Source organism: Cucurbita pepo, chromosome 16 (genome assembly GCF_057944985.1).
Source record: "Cucurbita pepo subsp. pepo isolate OVF chromosome 16, ASM5794498v1, whole genome shotgun sequence".
NCBI classification, from domain to species: domain Eukaryota; kingdom Viridiplantae; phylum Streptophyta; class Magnoliopsida; order Cucurbitales; family Cucurbitaceae; genus Cucurbita; species Cucurbita pepo.
The window spans coordinates 10,301,608-10,318,655 of record NC_141813.1 but is presented as its reverse complement, the minus strand read 5'-3'; the positions used below and the strand labels follow the sequence as shown (position 1 = coordinate 10,318,655).

The window sequence follows — 17,048 nt, the reverse complement described above, 5'->3', positions numbered from 1 at the left end:
AATTTATAAAAAAATAATTTCGAGTAATTTGAATAGTGGTTATAACTCAATCCAAACACGTCTATTCAGAGGTCTCCATACCTCTATAGGTTACCCCTCCCCTCGAGACCAAAAGGACCTAGTGTCTTTGCTGATACACCGCTCAGTGTCTGGTTCTTATATCATTTATAACCGTGTCTTGTTCGATTTGACCTGTTACGTATCACCGTCAGCCTCACAATTTTAAAATGTGTCTACTAGAAAAAAGTTATTACATCCCTATAAAAAAAAATGTTTCGTTTCACTCTTGAGCCGAACCGAACGTGATCTCACAAAATATTTTATGAATATGATCACCAATTTAATGTAAAATTATTATTTGAGACAAAGAAGCCGACAAGGGAAATCTGGTGAGTTCAACCCAGCTTCGAATCAAAAATCGAAACACCAACAAAGAATTATTAAAAAAAAAAAAAAATTAAAAAAAAAGAACGGAGGAAAAGAATAGCGAAAGCAGCTTCAGACTTCGAGTGTTCAATGCTGACTTCTTTTTATATATATTTTCCATTCGTTATTTGGCGCTTCCTTCAGCCGCCCTTCCCTGCGCGAACCCCATTTGGGCTTACCACTTGGGCGATTCTTTATAATTTCAGCTATTTACGCATTCGATTCTTCCCAATCCCACAACCCCCACCCAAATCCCCAAACCCCCTGCAATTTTCATGGTCTTTCTCACTTGTTTGCGTCTTCTCTAAGTCAATCCTCCATTGGGCTCTCAATTCCCGCCTCCAATGGCCTCCCACCACCAGTTTTCTGCCGTTAAGGTCTTACCCTTCATCCATCTCTCTTTTAATTCACCTCTCGCCACTCAATTCCACTGTTTTTTCGCCATATCTCAAGTGGGTTGTTGCGTTTGTAGGGCGCCAAAGTGCTCATGGTTGGAGCGGGGGGAATCGGCTGCGAGCTTCTCAAAACTCTGGCTCTCTCCGGGTTTCAGGACATTCATATTGTAATTTTTTTTTGGAAGTTCTTTGTTGAGAATCACTGTTTTTTTGCGTTTTGTTTTGTTTCTGCTTAGAAATTTCAACTTCGGTGATGATTTGTATTGCCACTTTGGTGGGTTAGGGTTTAAATGGTTTAATATGATTGGGTATCTCTTTTGGCTGAATGAAGTTTCTGGGTAGAGTAGACTTTGTTCTTAGTCTTCTTCATCCTTGTCTTTTGTTTTGCTCGTAGCATGCCCAACCAGTACTGTTTTGTAGTTATCTGTGTAAGGTTTTCCATGGAACTATCTTTTGCAGGATAAGAATTGTTGGCATTTTAGTAATTTCGTTTGGACCCTCTTCCCAAAAGATAAAAGGGCATGAAAAGAAGAAATTCCTATACTTCTACAAGCATTATAATTAAAATTCGTTTGGTGTTATGCCTCTTTATAGCAAAGGTCTTTGATCCAACAGTTGAGAGCTACTTCTTTTGGAAAGAACTAAGATCTTAGAGATATTTCTCCTTTTCTCGTAGACTAATCTTCATTGGTGAAGATTCTTGAGATATTGTTCACATGTAATGCATAAAATTTCCCCGTAGAGATGATAAATGTTTCTCTTCTTCTTTCGTTCTCTTAATTCTTTTTGACCTGCAAGCTATTCTTCTTCGGCCTTCTTAGACCACGCGAATGAATCCCATTTGGGTTCCACCGGCTCCAATGCTTTCATTGAATTCCATGATTCTGTCACAAAGCTCGGCAACTTGAACCATCGATCGGTTCCGTGCCTTTCTTTCTGCTGCTCATGTCAGCCTAAGTTCTTCAGGGAAGATACTTGGGAGTAGCTGACCATGATTTCATAGATGGAGTATGATAGAGCTCTGACGGAGAAAAACAAGTGAAAGAGGCATCTTTCATTCATATCGATTTAGGTTTTTCCGTTTATGAGGAATAGGTGGCGGCGGCGGCACATAGCATGTACTTATATGTTTGATATTTGTATCCAAATAGTAACGGGTTTACTATTCTTAATAAATGTTCATCATTTTATTTTTTTGTTAATCTTGTACCAGTCAAAATTTAGTTTGGAATCTCTACTGATTGCATTTTTCTTTAAATTTAAAGGACTGATATATATTATGTGTTTTTAACTTGCATTGAAATTGTTGAAGGTCACTTTAAGATGTTCGGAAGAACAATATTGATGTGAACGACGGTGTTCATCGGCTGTGGATTTGCCTTAGGCGTGACTTTTTTCCCACTAGACTCGTGTGTGTTGCTTAATACTAAGTTGCAGATTGACTTATCAAAAGAAATTCTAACTTGCAGATTGACATGGACACCATAGAAGTGAGCAACTTAAACCGACAGTTTTTATTCCGAAAATCCCATGTAGGGCTATCAAAGGCTAAGGTAAGGGATTTTCATTTTTCATCTCATGGTGGCAATGCAGTTCTGTTCTTGACTTCTTACAGAAGCTTAATTTTTTTTATGCTAGGTTGCTCGGGATGCTGTCCTAAGATTCAGACCTCACATTAGCATTACCTCATATCACGCAAATGTCAAGAACCAAGAATTTAATGTAGATTTCTTTAAGCAATTTAATGTTGTTTTGAATGGACTCGATAACTTAGATGCAAGGCGACATGTGAATCGTTTGTGCTTGGCAGCTGATGTTCCCCTAGTCGAAAGTGGAACCACTGGATTCCTTGGACAGGTGATCTATATTTTCAAATATACATGACAGCGCTTTATGTTTTGAATGTTTATGCATATGAAACCTATGACATCAATTTTTTTATACTTTTTAGTCTCTCCTTGGAAACATTGGCACAACAATGTTTTGTGAGGTAAAACGAGTGAAACCGGTTTCTAATGAAGTACTTATTTTTTCAAATGATATTTTGTGATGCATCTGCCATGCTATTCCTTGAACTATGTATGATATCGAGTCTAAATGGTCATCAATATTCATTCTATTTAATGTTCAAAGAAACTAATGGGATTTGGTAAAGTTGTGGAAATTATGTTGGTGAATTATTTTCCATGGATCTTCAAAGAGAGATTTGTGGCAATTCTTCCTTTTATATTCCAAAGTGAGCACTAGGTGATTAAAAATTGGAACTGTGAAATCCCACGTCAGTTGGAGAGGGGAATGGAACATTCCTTATAAGGATGTAGAAACTTCTCCTTAACAGACGTGTTTTAAAACCTTGAGGCGAAGCCCAGAAGGAAAAGCCCAAGGAGGACAATATCTGCTAGCGGTGGGCTTGGGTTGTTACAAATGGTATTAGAGCCAGACATCGGGCGGTGTGCCAGCGAGAATGCTGGGCCCCCAAGGGGGAGTGGATTGTGAGATCCCATGTCGGTTGGAGAGGGGAACAAAACATTCCTTATAAGGATGTGGAAACCTCTCCCTAACAGACACATTTTAAAACCTTGAGGGGAAGCCTGAAAGGGAAAGCCCAAAAAGGACAATATATGCTAGCGGTGGGCTTGGGCTTGGGCTGTTACAAATGGTATTAGAGCTAGACACCGGACGATGTGCCAGCGAGGACGTTCTCCAAGGGGGGTGGATTGTTAGATTCCACGTCGGTTGGAGAGAGGAACGAAACACTCCTTATAAGGATGTGGAAATCTCTTCCTAACAGACACGTTTTAAAACCTTGAGGGGAAGCCCGGAAGAAAAAGTACAAAGAGAACAATATCTGCTAGCGGTTGGCTTGAGTTGTTACATGAACTCGGTCGTCTACAAGTCTGTGACTTTGATTTATGGAAACTATGAAGGTTTGAGCAGAATCTTTGAAGACGATAATTGTGAGATTAGTTGACTTGATAAATGGCCAAACTGCTAATGGTTACATATGTGTATGTAGAGAGTCCTGAGTACAAATTCATGAGGCCTTTTTGCACTCATTCCCAGTCTATGACTTGAATACTACGCTAACCTTAATTTCTCCTTCATCACTATTAGCTAATTGTTAATTTGTGCTTGGTCAGGGTGTTTTTCCTCTGTTTGAACTATTTAATTTCAACTTTGGCCCAGGTCACAGTCCATGTCAAGGGAAGAACAGAATGCTACGAGTGCCAGCCGAAACCGGCCCCAAAAACATATCCTGTCTGTACTATTACTAGTACACCGTCAAAGGTACGAAACCAGGCTTAAGATTTCTATTGTTGTTTTCTTCAGTAATTTTCTCTGAGTCCTTAACACGGTCGCATCTTTTTATAAGTCAGCCACCTCCGCAACTAATTAACGATAATACGAATATACAACTAAGAAATCCTAATCATAGCAGTAGCGACTGCTTATATAACCACGAACCGACTCATTTACTACTATCAATAATGGGCAGTTGTATATTTAAAGAACGTATGATCATAAGTTCATAACTCGGCTCATTTTTGTGACCCATCTCATAGAGACATGATTTGTTAGGGTATATATATTTTCCCCAGGTTGTGTAGCTGGTCCTGCTTTTGTTATTTTGTGGTTTAATATGGTTGTGAACTTTGCAGTTCGTTCACTGCATCGTTTGGGCAAAAGATCTACTTTTCGCAAAGTTATTTGGAGATAAGAATCAAGAAAACGATCTAAACGTACGTTCAAGTGATTCTGCAAGTTCATCAAACCATGCTGAAGATATATTTGAACTTTACAAAGACGAAACCATTGAGCAGTATGGAAGAAGAGTGTTTGATCATGTTTTTGGGTACAATATCGAAGTAGCCTTATCTAACGACGATACATGGAAAAATCGCAATAAACCAAGGCCTATTTATAGTAGGGATATCCTGCCTGATGAACCAACTAAACAGAACGGAAACTCAGACAAAAACTGTGCCACTGACGATCAAAGTTCGATTTCTGCCATGACATCTCTAGGCATGAAAAATCCCCAGGAGATATGGAGTCTTATGGAAAATTCCAGAATCTTCATCGAGGCTATTAAACTTTTTTTCACTAAAAGGGAAAAGGTTTGGTTTTAACTTCTCATTTTATGATTAAAACCTTAAGGCTTCTTGATGTTCTTGTAGCAGCAAGTCTTGGGCTTGTGGGCTTTCTAAATGGGTGTGCTATACAGGATGTTGGGAACTTGAGTTTTGATAAAGATGATCAGTTAGCTGTGGAGTTTGTCACTGCTGCTGCAAATATTAGAGCTGAATCTTTTGGTATTCCAATGCATAGCCTTTTTGAATCTAAAGGTATTGCTGGTAACATTGTGCATGCTGTTGCAACAACCAATGCTATCATTGCTGGGTTGATTGTGATCGAGGCAATTAAGGTGCTGCAAAACGAGGCGCACAATTATCGGTATGTGGAGTTTCTTCATATTGCTATGGGATTCCATTTCATGTTCTGTTTTGATCTTAGTTATTGTGGTTTACAGATGTTCTATTGATGCTCTGGAATGTTGTTGTGGTTTATTATTTCTGTGCTTGTACATCATTAGACTGAGTATTGTTATTTTGTTTGTGGTACGTTATTTCTATGTTAGTATTGTTTTTGTGAGATCCCACATCGGTTGGTGAGGAAAACGAAGCATTCTTTATAAGGGTGTGGAAACCTCTTCCTAGCAGACGCGTTTTAAAACCTTGAGGGGAAGTTCGAAAGGGAAAGCGTAAAGAGGACAATATCTACTAGCGGTGGGCTTGGGCTGTTACAAGTGATGTCAGAGCTAGAAATCGGGCAGTGTGCCACCGAGGGCGCTAAGCCCCGAAGGGGGGTAGACCAGTGAGGACACTGGGCTCCGAAGGGGAGTTGATTGTGGGATCCCACATCGATTGGAGAGAGAAACGAGTGTTAGCAAGGATGTTGGCCCCGAAGGGGGATGAATTGTAATATCACACATCGATTGGAGAGGAGAACGAGTGTTAGCGAGGACGCTAGGCCTCGAAGGGGGGTGGATTGTGAGATCCCACATCGGCTAAGGAGGAGAACAAAACTTTCTTTATAAGGGTCTGAAAACCTCTCCCTAGCTAGCTGATACATTTTAAAACCTTGAGGGGAAGCCTGAAAGGGAAACCCCAAAGAGGACAATATCTGCTAGCGGTGGGCTTGGGCTGTTACAAATGGTATTAGAGTCAAACACCAGGCGCTGTGCTAGCGAGAGCGCTGAGCCCCAAAGGGAAGTGGACTAGTGAGGACGCTAGGCCTCAAAGGGGGAGGATTGCGAGATCCCACATCGATTGGAGAGAGGAACGAGTGTCAGAAAGGACGCTGGGCCTCGAAGGGGGATGAATTGTAAGATCCCACATCGATTGGAGAGGAGAACAAGTGTCAGCAAGGATGTTGGGCCTCGAAGCGGGGTGGTTTGTGACAAACCCATCTATGTTCTAATGGAAACGACATTTGAAAATGCTGGTGATATCTCGAGAAAAGCAAGAAAGATGCGCATGTATTAAACTTGTTGCCTGTCTTCTAGTTCTCTTGAATCTATTCTTAACTTGAATGCGCATGTAGGATGACGTATTGTCTCGAACATCCTTCGAGGAAGATGCTTCTTATGCCCGTGGAACCTTTTGAACCTAATAAATCCTGCTACGTTTGCTCCGAGGTACTTTCAATGATTCTCATCCTCGAGTGTTTTGTCGGGTTATCTTGGGGAATTCCATTGAGATTTATTCTTCACTTGCACATATTATGATCAAAACAGACACCGCTATCACTCGAGATAAATACGCACAAAGCAAAGCTGCGAGATTTTGTCGAGAAGATAGTCAAGGCGAAGCTTGGGATGAACTTTCCGCTTATTATGCATGGATCGGCCCTTCTTTACGAAGTTGGCGATGATCTCGATGAAGACATGGTGGCAAATTACGCTGCGAACCTTGAGAAGGTGTGATTTTCTTGTTAAATGCATTCATCATTGGTCTTTTTCCCCATGAAAATTTAGTCCTTGCTCACATGTATTTCAGGTACTGTCGGAGTTTCCTTCACCAATCGTTAGCGGGACAATATTATCGGTTGAGGATCTCCAACAAGAGCTTAGTTGCAGTATCAACATCAAACATAGGTATTTCAACTTACTCATTTTTGCACTTGGCATACGATGTTTTCATATGTGAGATCCCTCATCGGTTGGAGAGGAGACCGAAGCATTCCTTAAAAAGGTGTGGAAATCTCTTCCTAACAGACACGTTTTAAAACCGTGAGGTTGACGACGATACGTAACGAGCCAAAACAGACAATATCTGCTAGCGGTGGGCTTGGGTTGTTACAAATGGTATTAGAGCCAGACATCGAGCGGTGTGCCAATGAGGACGTGGACCTCTGATCCCACAGCGGTTGGAGAGGGGAACGAAGCATTCCTTATAAGGGTGTGGAAACCTCTCCCTTGCAGATGCGTTTTAAAACCGTTAGGCTGATGGCAATACGTAACGAGCCAGAGCGGACAATATCTGCTAGCGGTGGGCTTAGGTTGTTACATCATATTTTTCTTATATTTGAAAGTCAAATTGAACAGGTAGCTCCGTAGCTCCATAGAAAATGATTGATCTCTATTTCCTTAATAAACATAATATCTTGTTTACTCTCCTGTTGGTTTTTCGGGGAATTGGATTGGAGCTAATAGTTTCAAATACAATGTTCTCGTCCATTAAAAAAGTGTAGATTTCTATCTTTGTACTCGTAAGTTCGAGTTACTTTTACAAGAATCAGAAATAATCTGTGCAGAGATGAATTTGATGAGGAGAAGGAACCAGATGGTATGGTTCTATCTGGATGGCATCAAACTTCACTGGAAAAGGGTGATAGCAGCAAGACTTTGGGCAATGGAGAAAGCTCTTCAACACCCTCTGCTACGGAGGCAGATAAGAGCGAAGACTTGGACATCGTTGCATCCGGAAGGAAACGAAAACTAGGCAAGGCACCTTCTTCAGCTGTCGATATGGCTAATGAAGCTAATAGCTTGAAGAAACTTGAAGAGCTTGACGACGACGACGACGACCTTGTCATGCTTGATGATGGGGATTCAGCTATGAACAAGAAGAAAAGATTGCAATAATTGCTCCTTGGATTTAACGGAGTGCTAACCTAATTTTGTTATGTTAGGGGAGAAATGGTGATTCATAATTTTTCTTTAGATCTTAATGTGTAGTCTTTTTGGAGTTAGGTGCATCAATTGTTCTATCCTTGTCCCACATCGAGATCAGATGTAGCAAACTAGCAGAATATTATATTTCCAAGCCTCACATTCAGAAGATAGCGTGATTGTAACACTAAACAGAGAAGTCTCAGCGTTTTGGAAACTTATACTATTTGATGACAGTAATCAATTAAATATATTTAAACACTTTTTTAGTTGGCCTAACCACTGGTAAATGACTTGTAATATTAAAAGTAATCCTAGAAATAAAGAATTCAAAGCTGGTGATTAAACAGCTGAAAATGTAGAACCTCAAATACTACATGCAGAGCATAATGGGGAGAATTGCATCGCGTGGCTGTGGCATACCCTATAGACCAAACACATTTTAAAATCGTGAAGCTAACGATGATGTGTAATAAATCAAAGCGAACAATATCGACTAGCAGTAAAGGTATCAGAGCCAAATACCGAGTGATGTGCCAGTAAATACACTGAGCCCTCTAAAGAGGTGGATTGTGAGATTGACGACGATAGGTAATGGATAAAAGCACACAATATTAGCTAACGATGAGCTTCGCTGCTACAAAAATTGTAACCAACCCAAATCTCTTTCTCGTAGAAAAAGATGATGGAGCCTGCAAGATACACTTCCCTGGAAATTTAAAATAGTTGCAGCATAGAAAACTGCAAGGAAAAAGATGCCCCTGGGAAACCTTTTGAGATATCTGGACCATTGAGTTGAGGTTAAACAATTTAAAACACTTCCCTGGAAATTTCTCAAGGTACACATAATGAAGATTATACATTCATAGGCAGTATTCAAGAAATGATCTCATGATTAATATTCTTAACCTATTAAGGTAATGCAAAGAAACCATAAGCCATACGATCTACGATTGGCGGGCAATTTTAATCACTGATTGGCTATGTCAAAAGCACTAAACTCCGTCTAAGAGAGCTATTGCCCCTCCCTTAACATGAGACCCCTACGTTAACATGAACAGTGAGGGAAGAGGGAAGGATCTGTTTCTTCTAAAAAATGAACCTAGACTAGATATGCTTTGCATTTGCTTATTTATTCTGTGTTACTAAGTCCAAGAGGCCAAAAGTTGCAGTCACAAACCATTCTCTCTTGTGAGTGTCTAGAATTATCAGTCCCATCTTAATGATTCAAGGGCTTGTTGATGGATAACTTTATCCCCAGCTGCTAACACATTAAAACCTGAAATCAAGAAGAGTTTAGTTTTATGTAAAACGAGCACACTTTAAAAAGTATACATAAAAGTGTACATTACTTGTTGCAGGGGAATTAGGCAAGGCTTCCCAATAAAGCTCCTCTCCTTTCCAATCGGTTATCACACCACCAGCCCCTTTGATTATGGGTATTAGAGAGAGAAAATCATAGGGCTGAAAGAATTACAAGCTATGTTGATTAGATCTTCATATACTAGGCAATTCAATGCATCAAATGGCCATATAAATAGTGCATGAGCTCGAATTGGCCACGTGAATTAAAACGATGATTGTGTATGAGTAAACTATGCATATGGCAGCCTAACCAATTACCTTGAGCCCAGATTCAATCACAAGATCTACAAAGCCAGATGCTAAAAGCGCATATGCGTAGCAGTCACAACCATACAGGGGAACTTTTACCTGCACAACAAAGTCGATTGTGAACATAAGATCGAACTTGCTCAAGATCTCTTTTAGACCGATGGGATAGAGGAAAAACAATAAAATATATATCCATAAAGAATAAAGTGAAAACTGCTCAGAGTCAATTCTAGTAACTTTCTTCATCACAGTGAGTAAATTAAGTCGGAGATATGTGTGATAACAATCATGTGCATATTCTCGTTTCTTCTGAGCTACCAAGACCTACCCGTTTGAGGGTGATCGGTGAGTTGTCTTCTAACAACATAGTATGCATTCCGAAATTGATTTATCCAACTTCCACTGGCTTTTCTATTGGATGCTATTTTGGAGTGGGTAAATAAACCAAAAAAGGAACTTAGTGAGCGTTATTCGCCAGATCAAGGGAAAGGGAAGTCCTTGCCAAACGGAAGGTTTTGCCATCATTTGAAGCATCTTGAGACCTCGTCAAGAATGAATTTCTAACTTTCCACCTGGAGGATAAGGTAATGTTAGACTCGAGTGGAAATGTACAACCTCCATTTGTGCATACTTACACGTAGATGGTATCAGCACAACTCCTAGGGGTTTAGAATTTTCCTTTGCGGTTCGGGTTTCTTCACTTTCACGTAGAGCTACAGTTTGAAGTTTGGGTCACCAAGTTAGAGTGGCCATTTGTCGACACCACTCACCTCAGGAGGAGCACTGCTGTAAAGAGAGTAGGTTTGCGCCACCATTTGCCCAAAAAAGCTATGCGTGAGCTACACACACAACCGATCTATTTTGCCTCCACAGCCACGCGCCAGCATGTAAGAGAGCGTGGGGAGTCTGATTCACCTTCTGTTGCTTGGGTTTGTCTCGGGTTTTGTTTTTCTGCTTTTTTGTGTATGTCATTTCACCAAAACCTAATCAAGTGTGAAGATATTTGGAGAATAGCACTCCTTTCCTAGGTTCAATTTTGTTTTTCTAAGAGTTTTGGTTATAGTTCTTGCCTCAGTTCTGCTTTTGCTTGTCTTTTGAGGTTTACTGTCCGTTGGTGTATTCCTAATGGATGAGATCCAAGACATAAACTGCATTCCACTCCCTTGGAGATGGTAAAACTTTCTATCAATTCCAAAATCTGTGGTTCTTTCTAACCATGTGCACCAAATAAAACATCAAGTGAACTTCCGATGATTTTATCAGAAAATGAGAAAAGACATCTTTTATCTTGGCATAAAACACTATGAGAAATATTGAGAATATTTAAGTATTTTCGTTATCATGCATACCTTGTTCCTCACACGAGCAAATGCCTCGTTGGCTTCTCCGCTGAATAAATGAGGGCTTGTAGTATATCTACACAGACAAGAGGGTTCATAAGAAACAACCAAACGAACCCAAACAAAGAAGGGCGAAAAAGCTTTTAACACGTACACCCGAGAATAGAAGGTAAAAGTAAACCCATCAACTTTTGGAGCCTAGATTTTGGTTCCCAAGCTTTACCTACCTTTTCTTATTCCATGAACTCCTAGATTTAATTTCAATTTTGGTCCATTTAGTCTTACCCATTCAAGTCTTATTCTAAACTATTTAAAAAGAAGGAAAGGATTCTCTATCCTGCCTCCAATATCTGCACAGATCCCAAAACATTAAAGAAACATACAAATAATGCGAATACGATTGAGAATCCTATTGCTCACCATGCGTAATATAGCAATAACCTGAACTTTGAAACTAAGAGAAGAAAACACCATAAAAGGGAAAACATACAAATAGGCCTGTGATATGTCTGAACAAGATCTTGTAGATACATTTTGTCCATTCAATGCAGTTCTCCTCCCACTTATTCCTATCCATCTTTCTCTCAGAACAGGCTGATCAATGATGCCCAGAATCTGAAGATCAACACCATCTTATCATTAATGTAGCAGATAAAGGTAGAACATTGGGGATACATTTTTAGATATTTTCATCTCCATTTCTCCATTTATAACTTCACAACTGCATCACTATGTTTCCTTTCTATTTGATTCAAAATTATTTGGATTTGAAACCAATGTCGGGGCTTTTTTGAACAATAGAACAAACTACACACTTAAATAAGGAGGAAATATAATGATGCAATAAGAGAGGAAGAGTGTGGTTGGTTGTCCTTACTGGTTTGCCTCTATATAACAATGCAATCAGAGTGCCAAATAGGGGTTTTCCTGAAACATCCGATGATCAATAAACAACTAAATCAGATAAGGAAGAAGGAACACCCGGAAAGTACCAGTAATAAAACTCTTTGTGCCATCTATTGGATCTAAAACCCAAACAAAATCAGCTGAATTCTCTTTGCATCTCCATCCTTTTTCCTCACCATATCTGCAGTCACAACATATCTATATAAGGAAATGACACATCATAGATCGACATCATCGTTTTTTAGGTAGCAACTAGAGTTAAACATAAGAGTTTCACAAGGGATTGAAATTTTAGTTAGATATTAGCCTCGTGCAAGATTTGGCAATCGTTTTTGAGAGCCAACGAGAAAAGTTGGAAAAAACTAACATAGCATGAGAAGGAAAGTTCTCCATTAAAACTGAAACCATAGATTCCTCCGCTGCTTGATCAGCCACAGTCACAGGACCTGCATTGATTCAGAAAGTAGCCCCAAAACCAGACCCTTGTTATTAGGTACACAGCACTTCGGAAAAAGGCCTTATAACTAGTTGTGAACCATGAAAAGTGAAAAAGCATATAAGCAAATGCCTGATTTTGTTGTACATACGAATGTCTTGATATTGAATTTCCGGGCAAAAAATATGCCTAGCAACCTACACTTTACCAATTAGGGAGGCTTTTCATAATCTTCTTTGAAGATGGTATGGGAAGAAATGTTTTATCTTCTCCTCGTTTCTCTTTTTTCTTCATAGAATTATACCTTCTAAAAGAAGAATCAATGACTAGAGATAGAAAAATTGAAGGAAAAAAAAATCAAGTACCATCCCTTTTTCTCTTATTTTCATTGACATCTATTTGCATGCAGAAACAGATAATATAAACACATTCAAAAACTCATCACTTCGTTTTTCTCCCGCAAGCAATTGAACCATCTTCGAAACTCCCAGCATTTTCACCTCCTAATCAACAACCTTCTCTCTTAATCTTATCATCTGTTAACAAATTTCACCTTGGCATTTCATCAAACACTTCATTACCCATCAACACTACCAGCCCATTACACCCAAAACAAAACAAAAAAAAAAAAAAAAAACAAAAAAAAAAAAAAAAAAAAAAAGCATAAAAAACCCTCCAACATAAACAAAAACATACTGAAATCCGCCTTATCAATGATCTCAAATTTCTTGCGAAAGTACTTCAGAATCACTTCCCCAGCAGCATCCGCGACCCTGTTCGCAACTTCGGCAAATCGATCGAGGTCGTGATCATCAAAACCCATGTCAATGGAAGTGTCCACAATGTTAGAGAACTGGGAATTGGACGACATTACTGAAGAACCGAACTGGGAACGGCGGCAAGGGAGAGAAACGGAGAGGGAAGGAGACGATTGTAGTGATAAAGTGGAGAAATGGGACAAAAGAAAGGTGGGTTTAAAGGGAATTGCAGGGGTCGAAAGAGAGGGGAAATTGGTGGCGGATTGAGAAATTGAATGCGAAAGAGAGAACATTGTAGCGAGCAGGAGAGGGGGGACTGCAATGGAAGTAAAAGGGAAGAATCAGTGGGGGAGAGAGCGAGGAATCCGTGAAACAGTGGGAGAGGATGAGCGGGCCGCTGGGAAAGAGCTTTTGGTATTATTTTTGTGGGTTTAATTAATAAAAATACACTTTAATTTCCAATTTCACTAAAAAAAAAACACTTATTTTTATTTTTATTTTTTAAAAAAAAAACATTAATGTCAAAATTCTCCTTAATACCTATAATTTAATATATATATATATATATATATATTAAAACTCATTTAAATAATATCTATACATTTTTAAAATGTAATAAAGAAGTTTTAAAAATACTCTAGTTCAGTAATTTCTACCGTGTATATCAGGTTAACCTTTGGAATTTGATGGCGGACTTAAAAAGCCACTTAAAGTACGACCAATTATTTCGAATAATGCTTGCATCCTCTGTATTACCGTGGCTACTGGCACAAACCGATCCTTATTCCCTAGATCCCGTCTTTGCTTCTTCTTCGAGAAAAAAAGTTCATGACCTGTAGGCCTTCGCTTTCGCTCATAGCGAAAATTTCCCCACTATTGTCTCCCGTAGGAGTTTGGGACTAATAGTCTCCCGTAAGAGTTTGGGTCGTGTATTAGTCCCAGTATGACTGATCATCCTCTCGGACCAACTACTGATCATCGTCTTGATTAGTTATTGCCCTCACCAACTAGTCAGACGAGAGTCCCTCCTTGGAGGGATTACTCCTTTTGCTCTTCAGCATACAAAGTATTACAACCGTTTCCAACTCGACCCCACTTTGGTCCGACTTGCATCAACATTAGTTCATATTTTAACGGTAATAAACTTTTTTTTCTTTTTTAAGTATTCAGGCATTCTCGTAAATATTTTGATTTCATAATTATAAGGATAGTTTTAAACCTTTAAAAAAGTTTTAAAATATTCCGAGAATTTAAAACAATTTAAAATTGTATTTTTTAATAACAAAATATTTAATAATTTCCATTAATAAATATATTCTGAAAATTTTAAAAATATAATTAAAATTTTTAAATAATAAAGTACTAAGTATTAATAATATTTTGATTAATTTAAAAATATTTAGTAATTTCAAAGCAACCAACCAACCAACTAACCTGAAATTAAAATAAAAAAAAAATATATACAAAAAAGAGTTCTACAAATTAAATTCAAACAGAAAACCACACACTTCCAAGATAGTTGGAGACATATCCAACCAAAACCACACCTAAATTCATAAAACACAACATATCATTCATATGAACACTAATTAACACACACACATTTGTGGACTAATGGTGGCCAGGAAGTTTCTCTTTGATCTTCTCCAGAACCCCCTTCTTCCCATGTTCATGGTGTTCCACGTCCACCGTCGATGTCACGGTGGTACTCTGGTGGTGCCCCGCCCCCGTTGTCATCGTCGTCCCTGCCTCCTTGTGTTTTCCTGTTAACTTCTCCTTTATCTTCTGCGTCAACCCCTTCTTCTTCTTCCTCCTCCCGCCTTGCCCGTCGTCCTCCGACTGCACAACATCATCATATCTTCAAGATCATTCCCTTATCGTCTTTGAAGTTCAAAGGATAAACATCTAATAGATTTGACACTTAATAACCCGACATGGACCAAAGATCATGTTACTTACTTCTCGTTTCATTTCAAAGAGAAAAGATATATGACAGTGAAAAGACTTCACATCATTGACAGTGACCTGACATTTACCTATATCCTTGTGACCAAATGATTGCGTTACTTACTTCTCGTAACGCGACTGTAACCCAACATTTACCTATATCCTTGTGACTATATGATCACGTTACTTGCTTCTCGTTAAAGATTTATGATGAGGAAAGATTTCACATCATAGACAGTAACCCGACATTTACCTATAGCCTTATAACCAAATCATCAAGTTACTTCTCGTTTCGTTTCAAAGAGTAAAGATTACATCGTAGACCGTAACACGAGATTTACCTATCATTGTGACCAAATGATCACGTTACTTACTTCTCGTTTCGTCTCAAAAAGTAATCAGAGTAAAGATTACATTATAGACAGTAATCCGAGATTGACCTATATCATTGCATGACCAAATGACCACGTTACTTACTACTTGTTACAAAGAGTGATCACAGACCGATACGAGTTCTTTCACGCATGTTTGACCTTACTTATTTCTCGCTTCTATGTGGAAAGCTATCCTCACTAACCAGTTTTTTTTCTAGATTTTTGGTCACCCATCACCAATATATGACTCGATCACCGACATGATTACTCCAAACAAAACATGTTTAACTTTAGAGTTCAATTCTTTTAAGTCTATTATATCCCTTATCATCGGGATAACTTCTATTCCAACGTGATCTCTGTTCATTAACATACCCTTTGTACCTCTTTTTTACTCGAGTGTAAAAGCTCCAAATTCATAATTTACTCACCGAGCTAGAGCTGGAGCTGCTAGAACGAGCCAGGGAGGCATCATGGCCTTCCCTAAGGGGCTGCGTCCGGCCAACAACGTCCCCGCCACTCGACACGGGCTTGGACACAGTGGTGGCAACTCCGGTAGGGTGCATAGGGTTGCCCAATTCCTCACTCATCTGAACCGGGCCCCCAACGGGGTTGAACCCAGTGGTGGAAACTCCGGTCGGGTGCATGGGGTTGCCGAATTCCTCACTCATCTGAACCGGGTTCCCAACCGGCTGGGACCCAGTGGTGGCAACTCCAGTGAGTTGCACGGGGTTGCCGAATTCATCAGTCAGCTGAACCGGGTTCCCGCGCTCGTCAGTCAGCTGGACCGGGTTGCCGAACTCGTCACGTACATTCGCCATTGTTGAAGGCTCTGAAAATTGGTGAAGCTTTGAAGTCGAATTAAAAGCACAGAGGTTGGGGGAATTTAAATACAGATGGGGTTTGCATGTAAAGGAGAGAATTCCACACGTGTACACAGAATAGATATGAGCTGCCCACGTGTGGGATGCCTTGGGACACGTGTGCATTGGTGAGGGTTTGCATGGGTTTTTGGATTGATGATGTCGGAGTTCTCATCACCCTATTCTGTTACAAACGACAGCCTTCTTATTATTTGTTCTTTAAAAAATCCTTCAAAATTTTATGTTTATTTTTGTATTTAATAAATACGAAATTAAAATGTATATTTACCGTAAAAACATTGTTGAACTTTTTTTTTAAAGGTTAAAGCGTGTTAATAAAACTTTAAAAATAAAGAGTATTTTTAAAGAGTACTTTTGAAATAAAATAATAATGGTTTTTATCCAAAACTAAAGTTTTTTTTTTTTTTTTTCCACAAGCAGCAGCTAGTTTAGGACTCAATTTATTAGCCTCACAGATAATTTCATTACCCTCACGAGCAAGATCAGGTCCTTTCATTACCCTCACGAGCAAGATCAGGTCCCTATTACGAGCTTGTACACACGCTTTTAGAGCTACTCGGTTAGCTACGGCACTTGGTGCATTACCCAAGGGTGCCCCAAAGTTCCTCCGCAAAATTGTAGTACAGAATCATCTCCAAAAATCTCGGTTAGAGCAGGCATTTGCCAAACGTGAATACCACCGGAAGCCACTGGCAGAACACCTAGTAAAAAGACCCAATCTTGAGTGAAATAAATACCGCGGCTTCGATCTTTTTCAACAAAATCATCACCTAGTAAATCAACAAAGCCTAAAG

General features: G+C 39.3%; 3 protein-coding genes across 6 annotated transcripts; 1 reads left to right on the top strand and 2 right to left on the bottom strand.

The window, feature by feature from the left end:
* Positions 1-543: 543 nt before the first annotated feature.
* LOC111777091 (SUMO-activating enzyme subunit 2) lies at positions 544-8,256 on the top strand. 4 transcript variants are annotated; one of them, XM_087118511.1, is made up of 12 exons: positions 549-803; positions 899-988; positions 2,134-2,205; positions 2,291-2,374; positions 2,460-2,678; positions 4,008-4,109; positions 4,481-4,939; positions 5,047-5,276; positions 6,426-6,519; positions 6,619-6,801; positions 6,881-6,978; positions 7,638-8,256. In XM_087118511.1, the coding sequence occupies exons 4-12, from the start codon at positions 2,297-2,299 to the stop codon at positions 7,966-7,968; spliced, it is 1,794 nt and encodes a 597-aa protein (XP_086974637.1). In that variant the 5' UTR covers positions 549-803; positions 899-988; positions 2,134-2,205; positions 2,291-2,296; the 3' UTR covers positions 7,969-8,256. The 4 variants fall into 4 exon arrangements, with proteins under 4 accessions (XP_086974638.1, XP_086974637.1, XP_023512296.2 ...); XM_023656528.2 differs by lacking the exon at positions 2,134-2,205; XM_023656529.2 differs by having other exon boundaries at positions 2,134-2,374.
* Positions 8,257-8,835: 579 nt separating this feature from the next.
* Positions 8,836-13,463, bottom strand: IMPL2 (inositol monophosphatase family protein). Its single transcript, XM_023656532.2, has 9 exons — positions 12,988-13,463; positions 12,223-12,301; positions 11,942-12,036; positions 11,827-11,876; positions 11,440-11,564; positions 10,959-11,025; positions 9,619-9,708; positions 9,348-9,459; positions 8,836-9,274 (listed from the first exon to the last, which is right to left on the bottom strand). Exons 1-9 carry the CDS (start codon positions 13,340-13,342, stop codon positions 9,204-9,206), a joined length of 1,044 nt encoding a protein of 347 aa, XP_023512300.2. The 5' UTR covers positions 13,343-13,463; the 3' UTR covers positions 8,836-9,203.
* A 1,047-nt stretch (positions 13,464-14,510) lies between these two features.
* On the bottom strand, positions 14,511-16,241 carry LOC111777585 (uncharacterized). The gene is made up of 2 exons (XM_023657244.2): positions 15,802-16,241; positions 14,511-14,888 (listed from the first exon to the last, which is right to left on the bottom strand). The coding sequence occupies exons 1-2, from the start codon at positions 16,189-16,191 to the stop codon at positions 14,661-14,663; spliced, it is 618 nt and encodes a 205-aa protein (XP_023513012.2). The 5' UTR covers positions 16,192-16,241; the 3' UTR covers positions 14,511-14,660.
* Positions 16,242-17,048: the final 807 nt, after the last annotated feature.

Excerpts from the sequence above, each read along its gene's own strand:
- LOC111777091 (XM_023656528.2), top strand. The coding sequence starts at position 771 with ATGGCCTCCCACCACCAGTTTTCTGCCGTTAAG. Across the intron at positions 2,375-2,459 it reads TAGGGCTATCAAAGGCTAAG|GTTGCTCGGGATGCTGTCCT; the intron begins GTAAGGGATTTT and ends TTTTTATGCTAG. Across the intron at positions 6,520-6,618 it reads CCTGCTACGTTTGCTCCGAG|ACACCGCTATCACTCGAGAT; the intron begins GTACTTTCAATG and ends TGATCAAAACAG.
- IMPL2 (XM_023656532.2), bottom strand. The coding sequence starts at position 13,342 with ATGTTCTCTCTTTCGCATTCAATTTCTCAATCCGCCACCAATTTCCCC. Across the intron at positions 12,302-12,987 it reads CATTGATAAGGCGGATTTCA|GTCCTGTGACTGTGGCTGAT; the intron begins GTATGTTTTTGT and ends GAATCAATGCAG. Across the intron at positions 9,709-10,958 it reads TTGCTCGTGTGAGGAACAAG|GTAAAAGTTCCCCTGTATGG; the intron begins GTATGCATGATA and ends TTTGTTGTGCAG.
- LOC111777585 (XM_023657244.2), bottom strand. The coding sequence starts at position 16,191 with ATGGCGAATGTACGTGACGAGTTCGGCAACCCGGTCCAGCTGACTGAC. Across the intron at positions 14,889-15,801 it reads GCAGCTCCAGCTCTAGCTCG|TCGGAGGACGACGGGCAAGG; the intron begins GTGAGTAAATTA and ends GATGTTGTGCAG.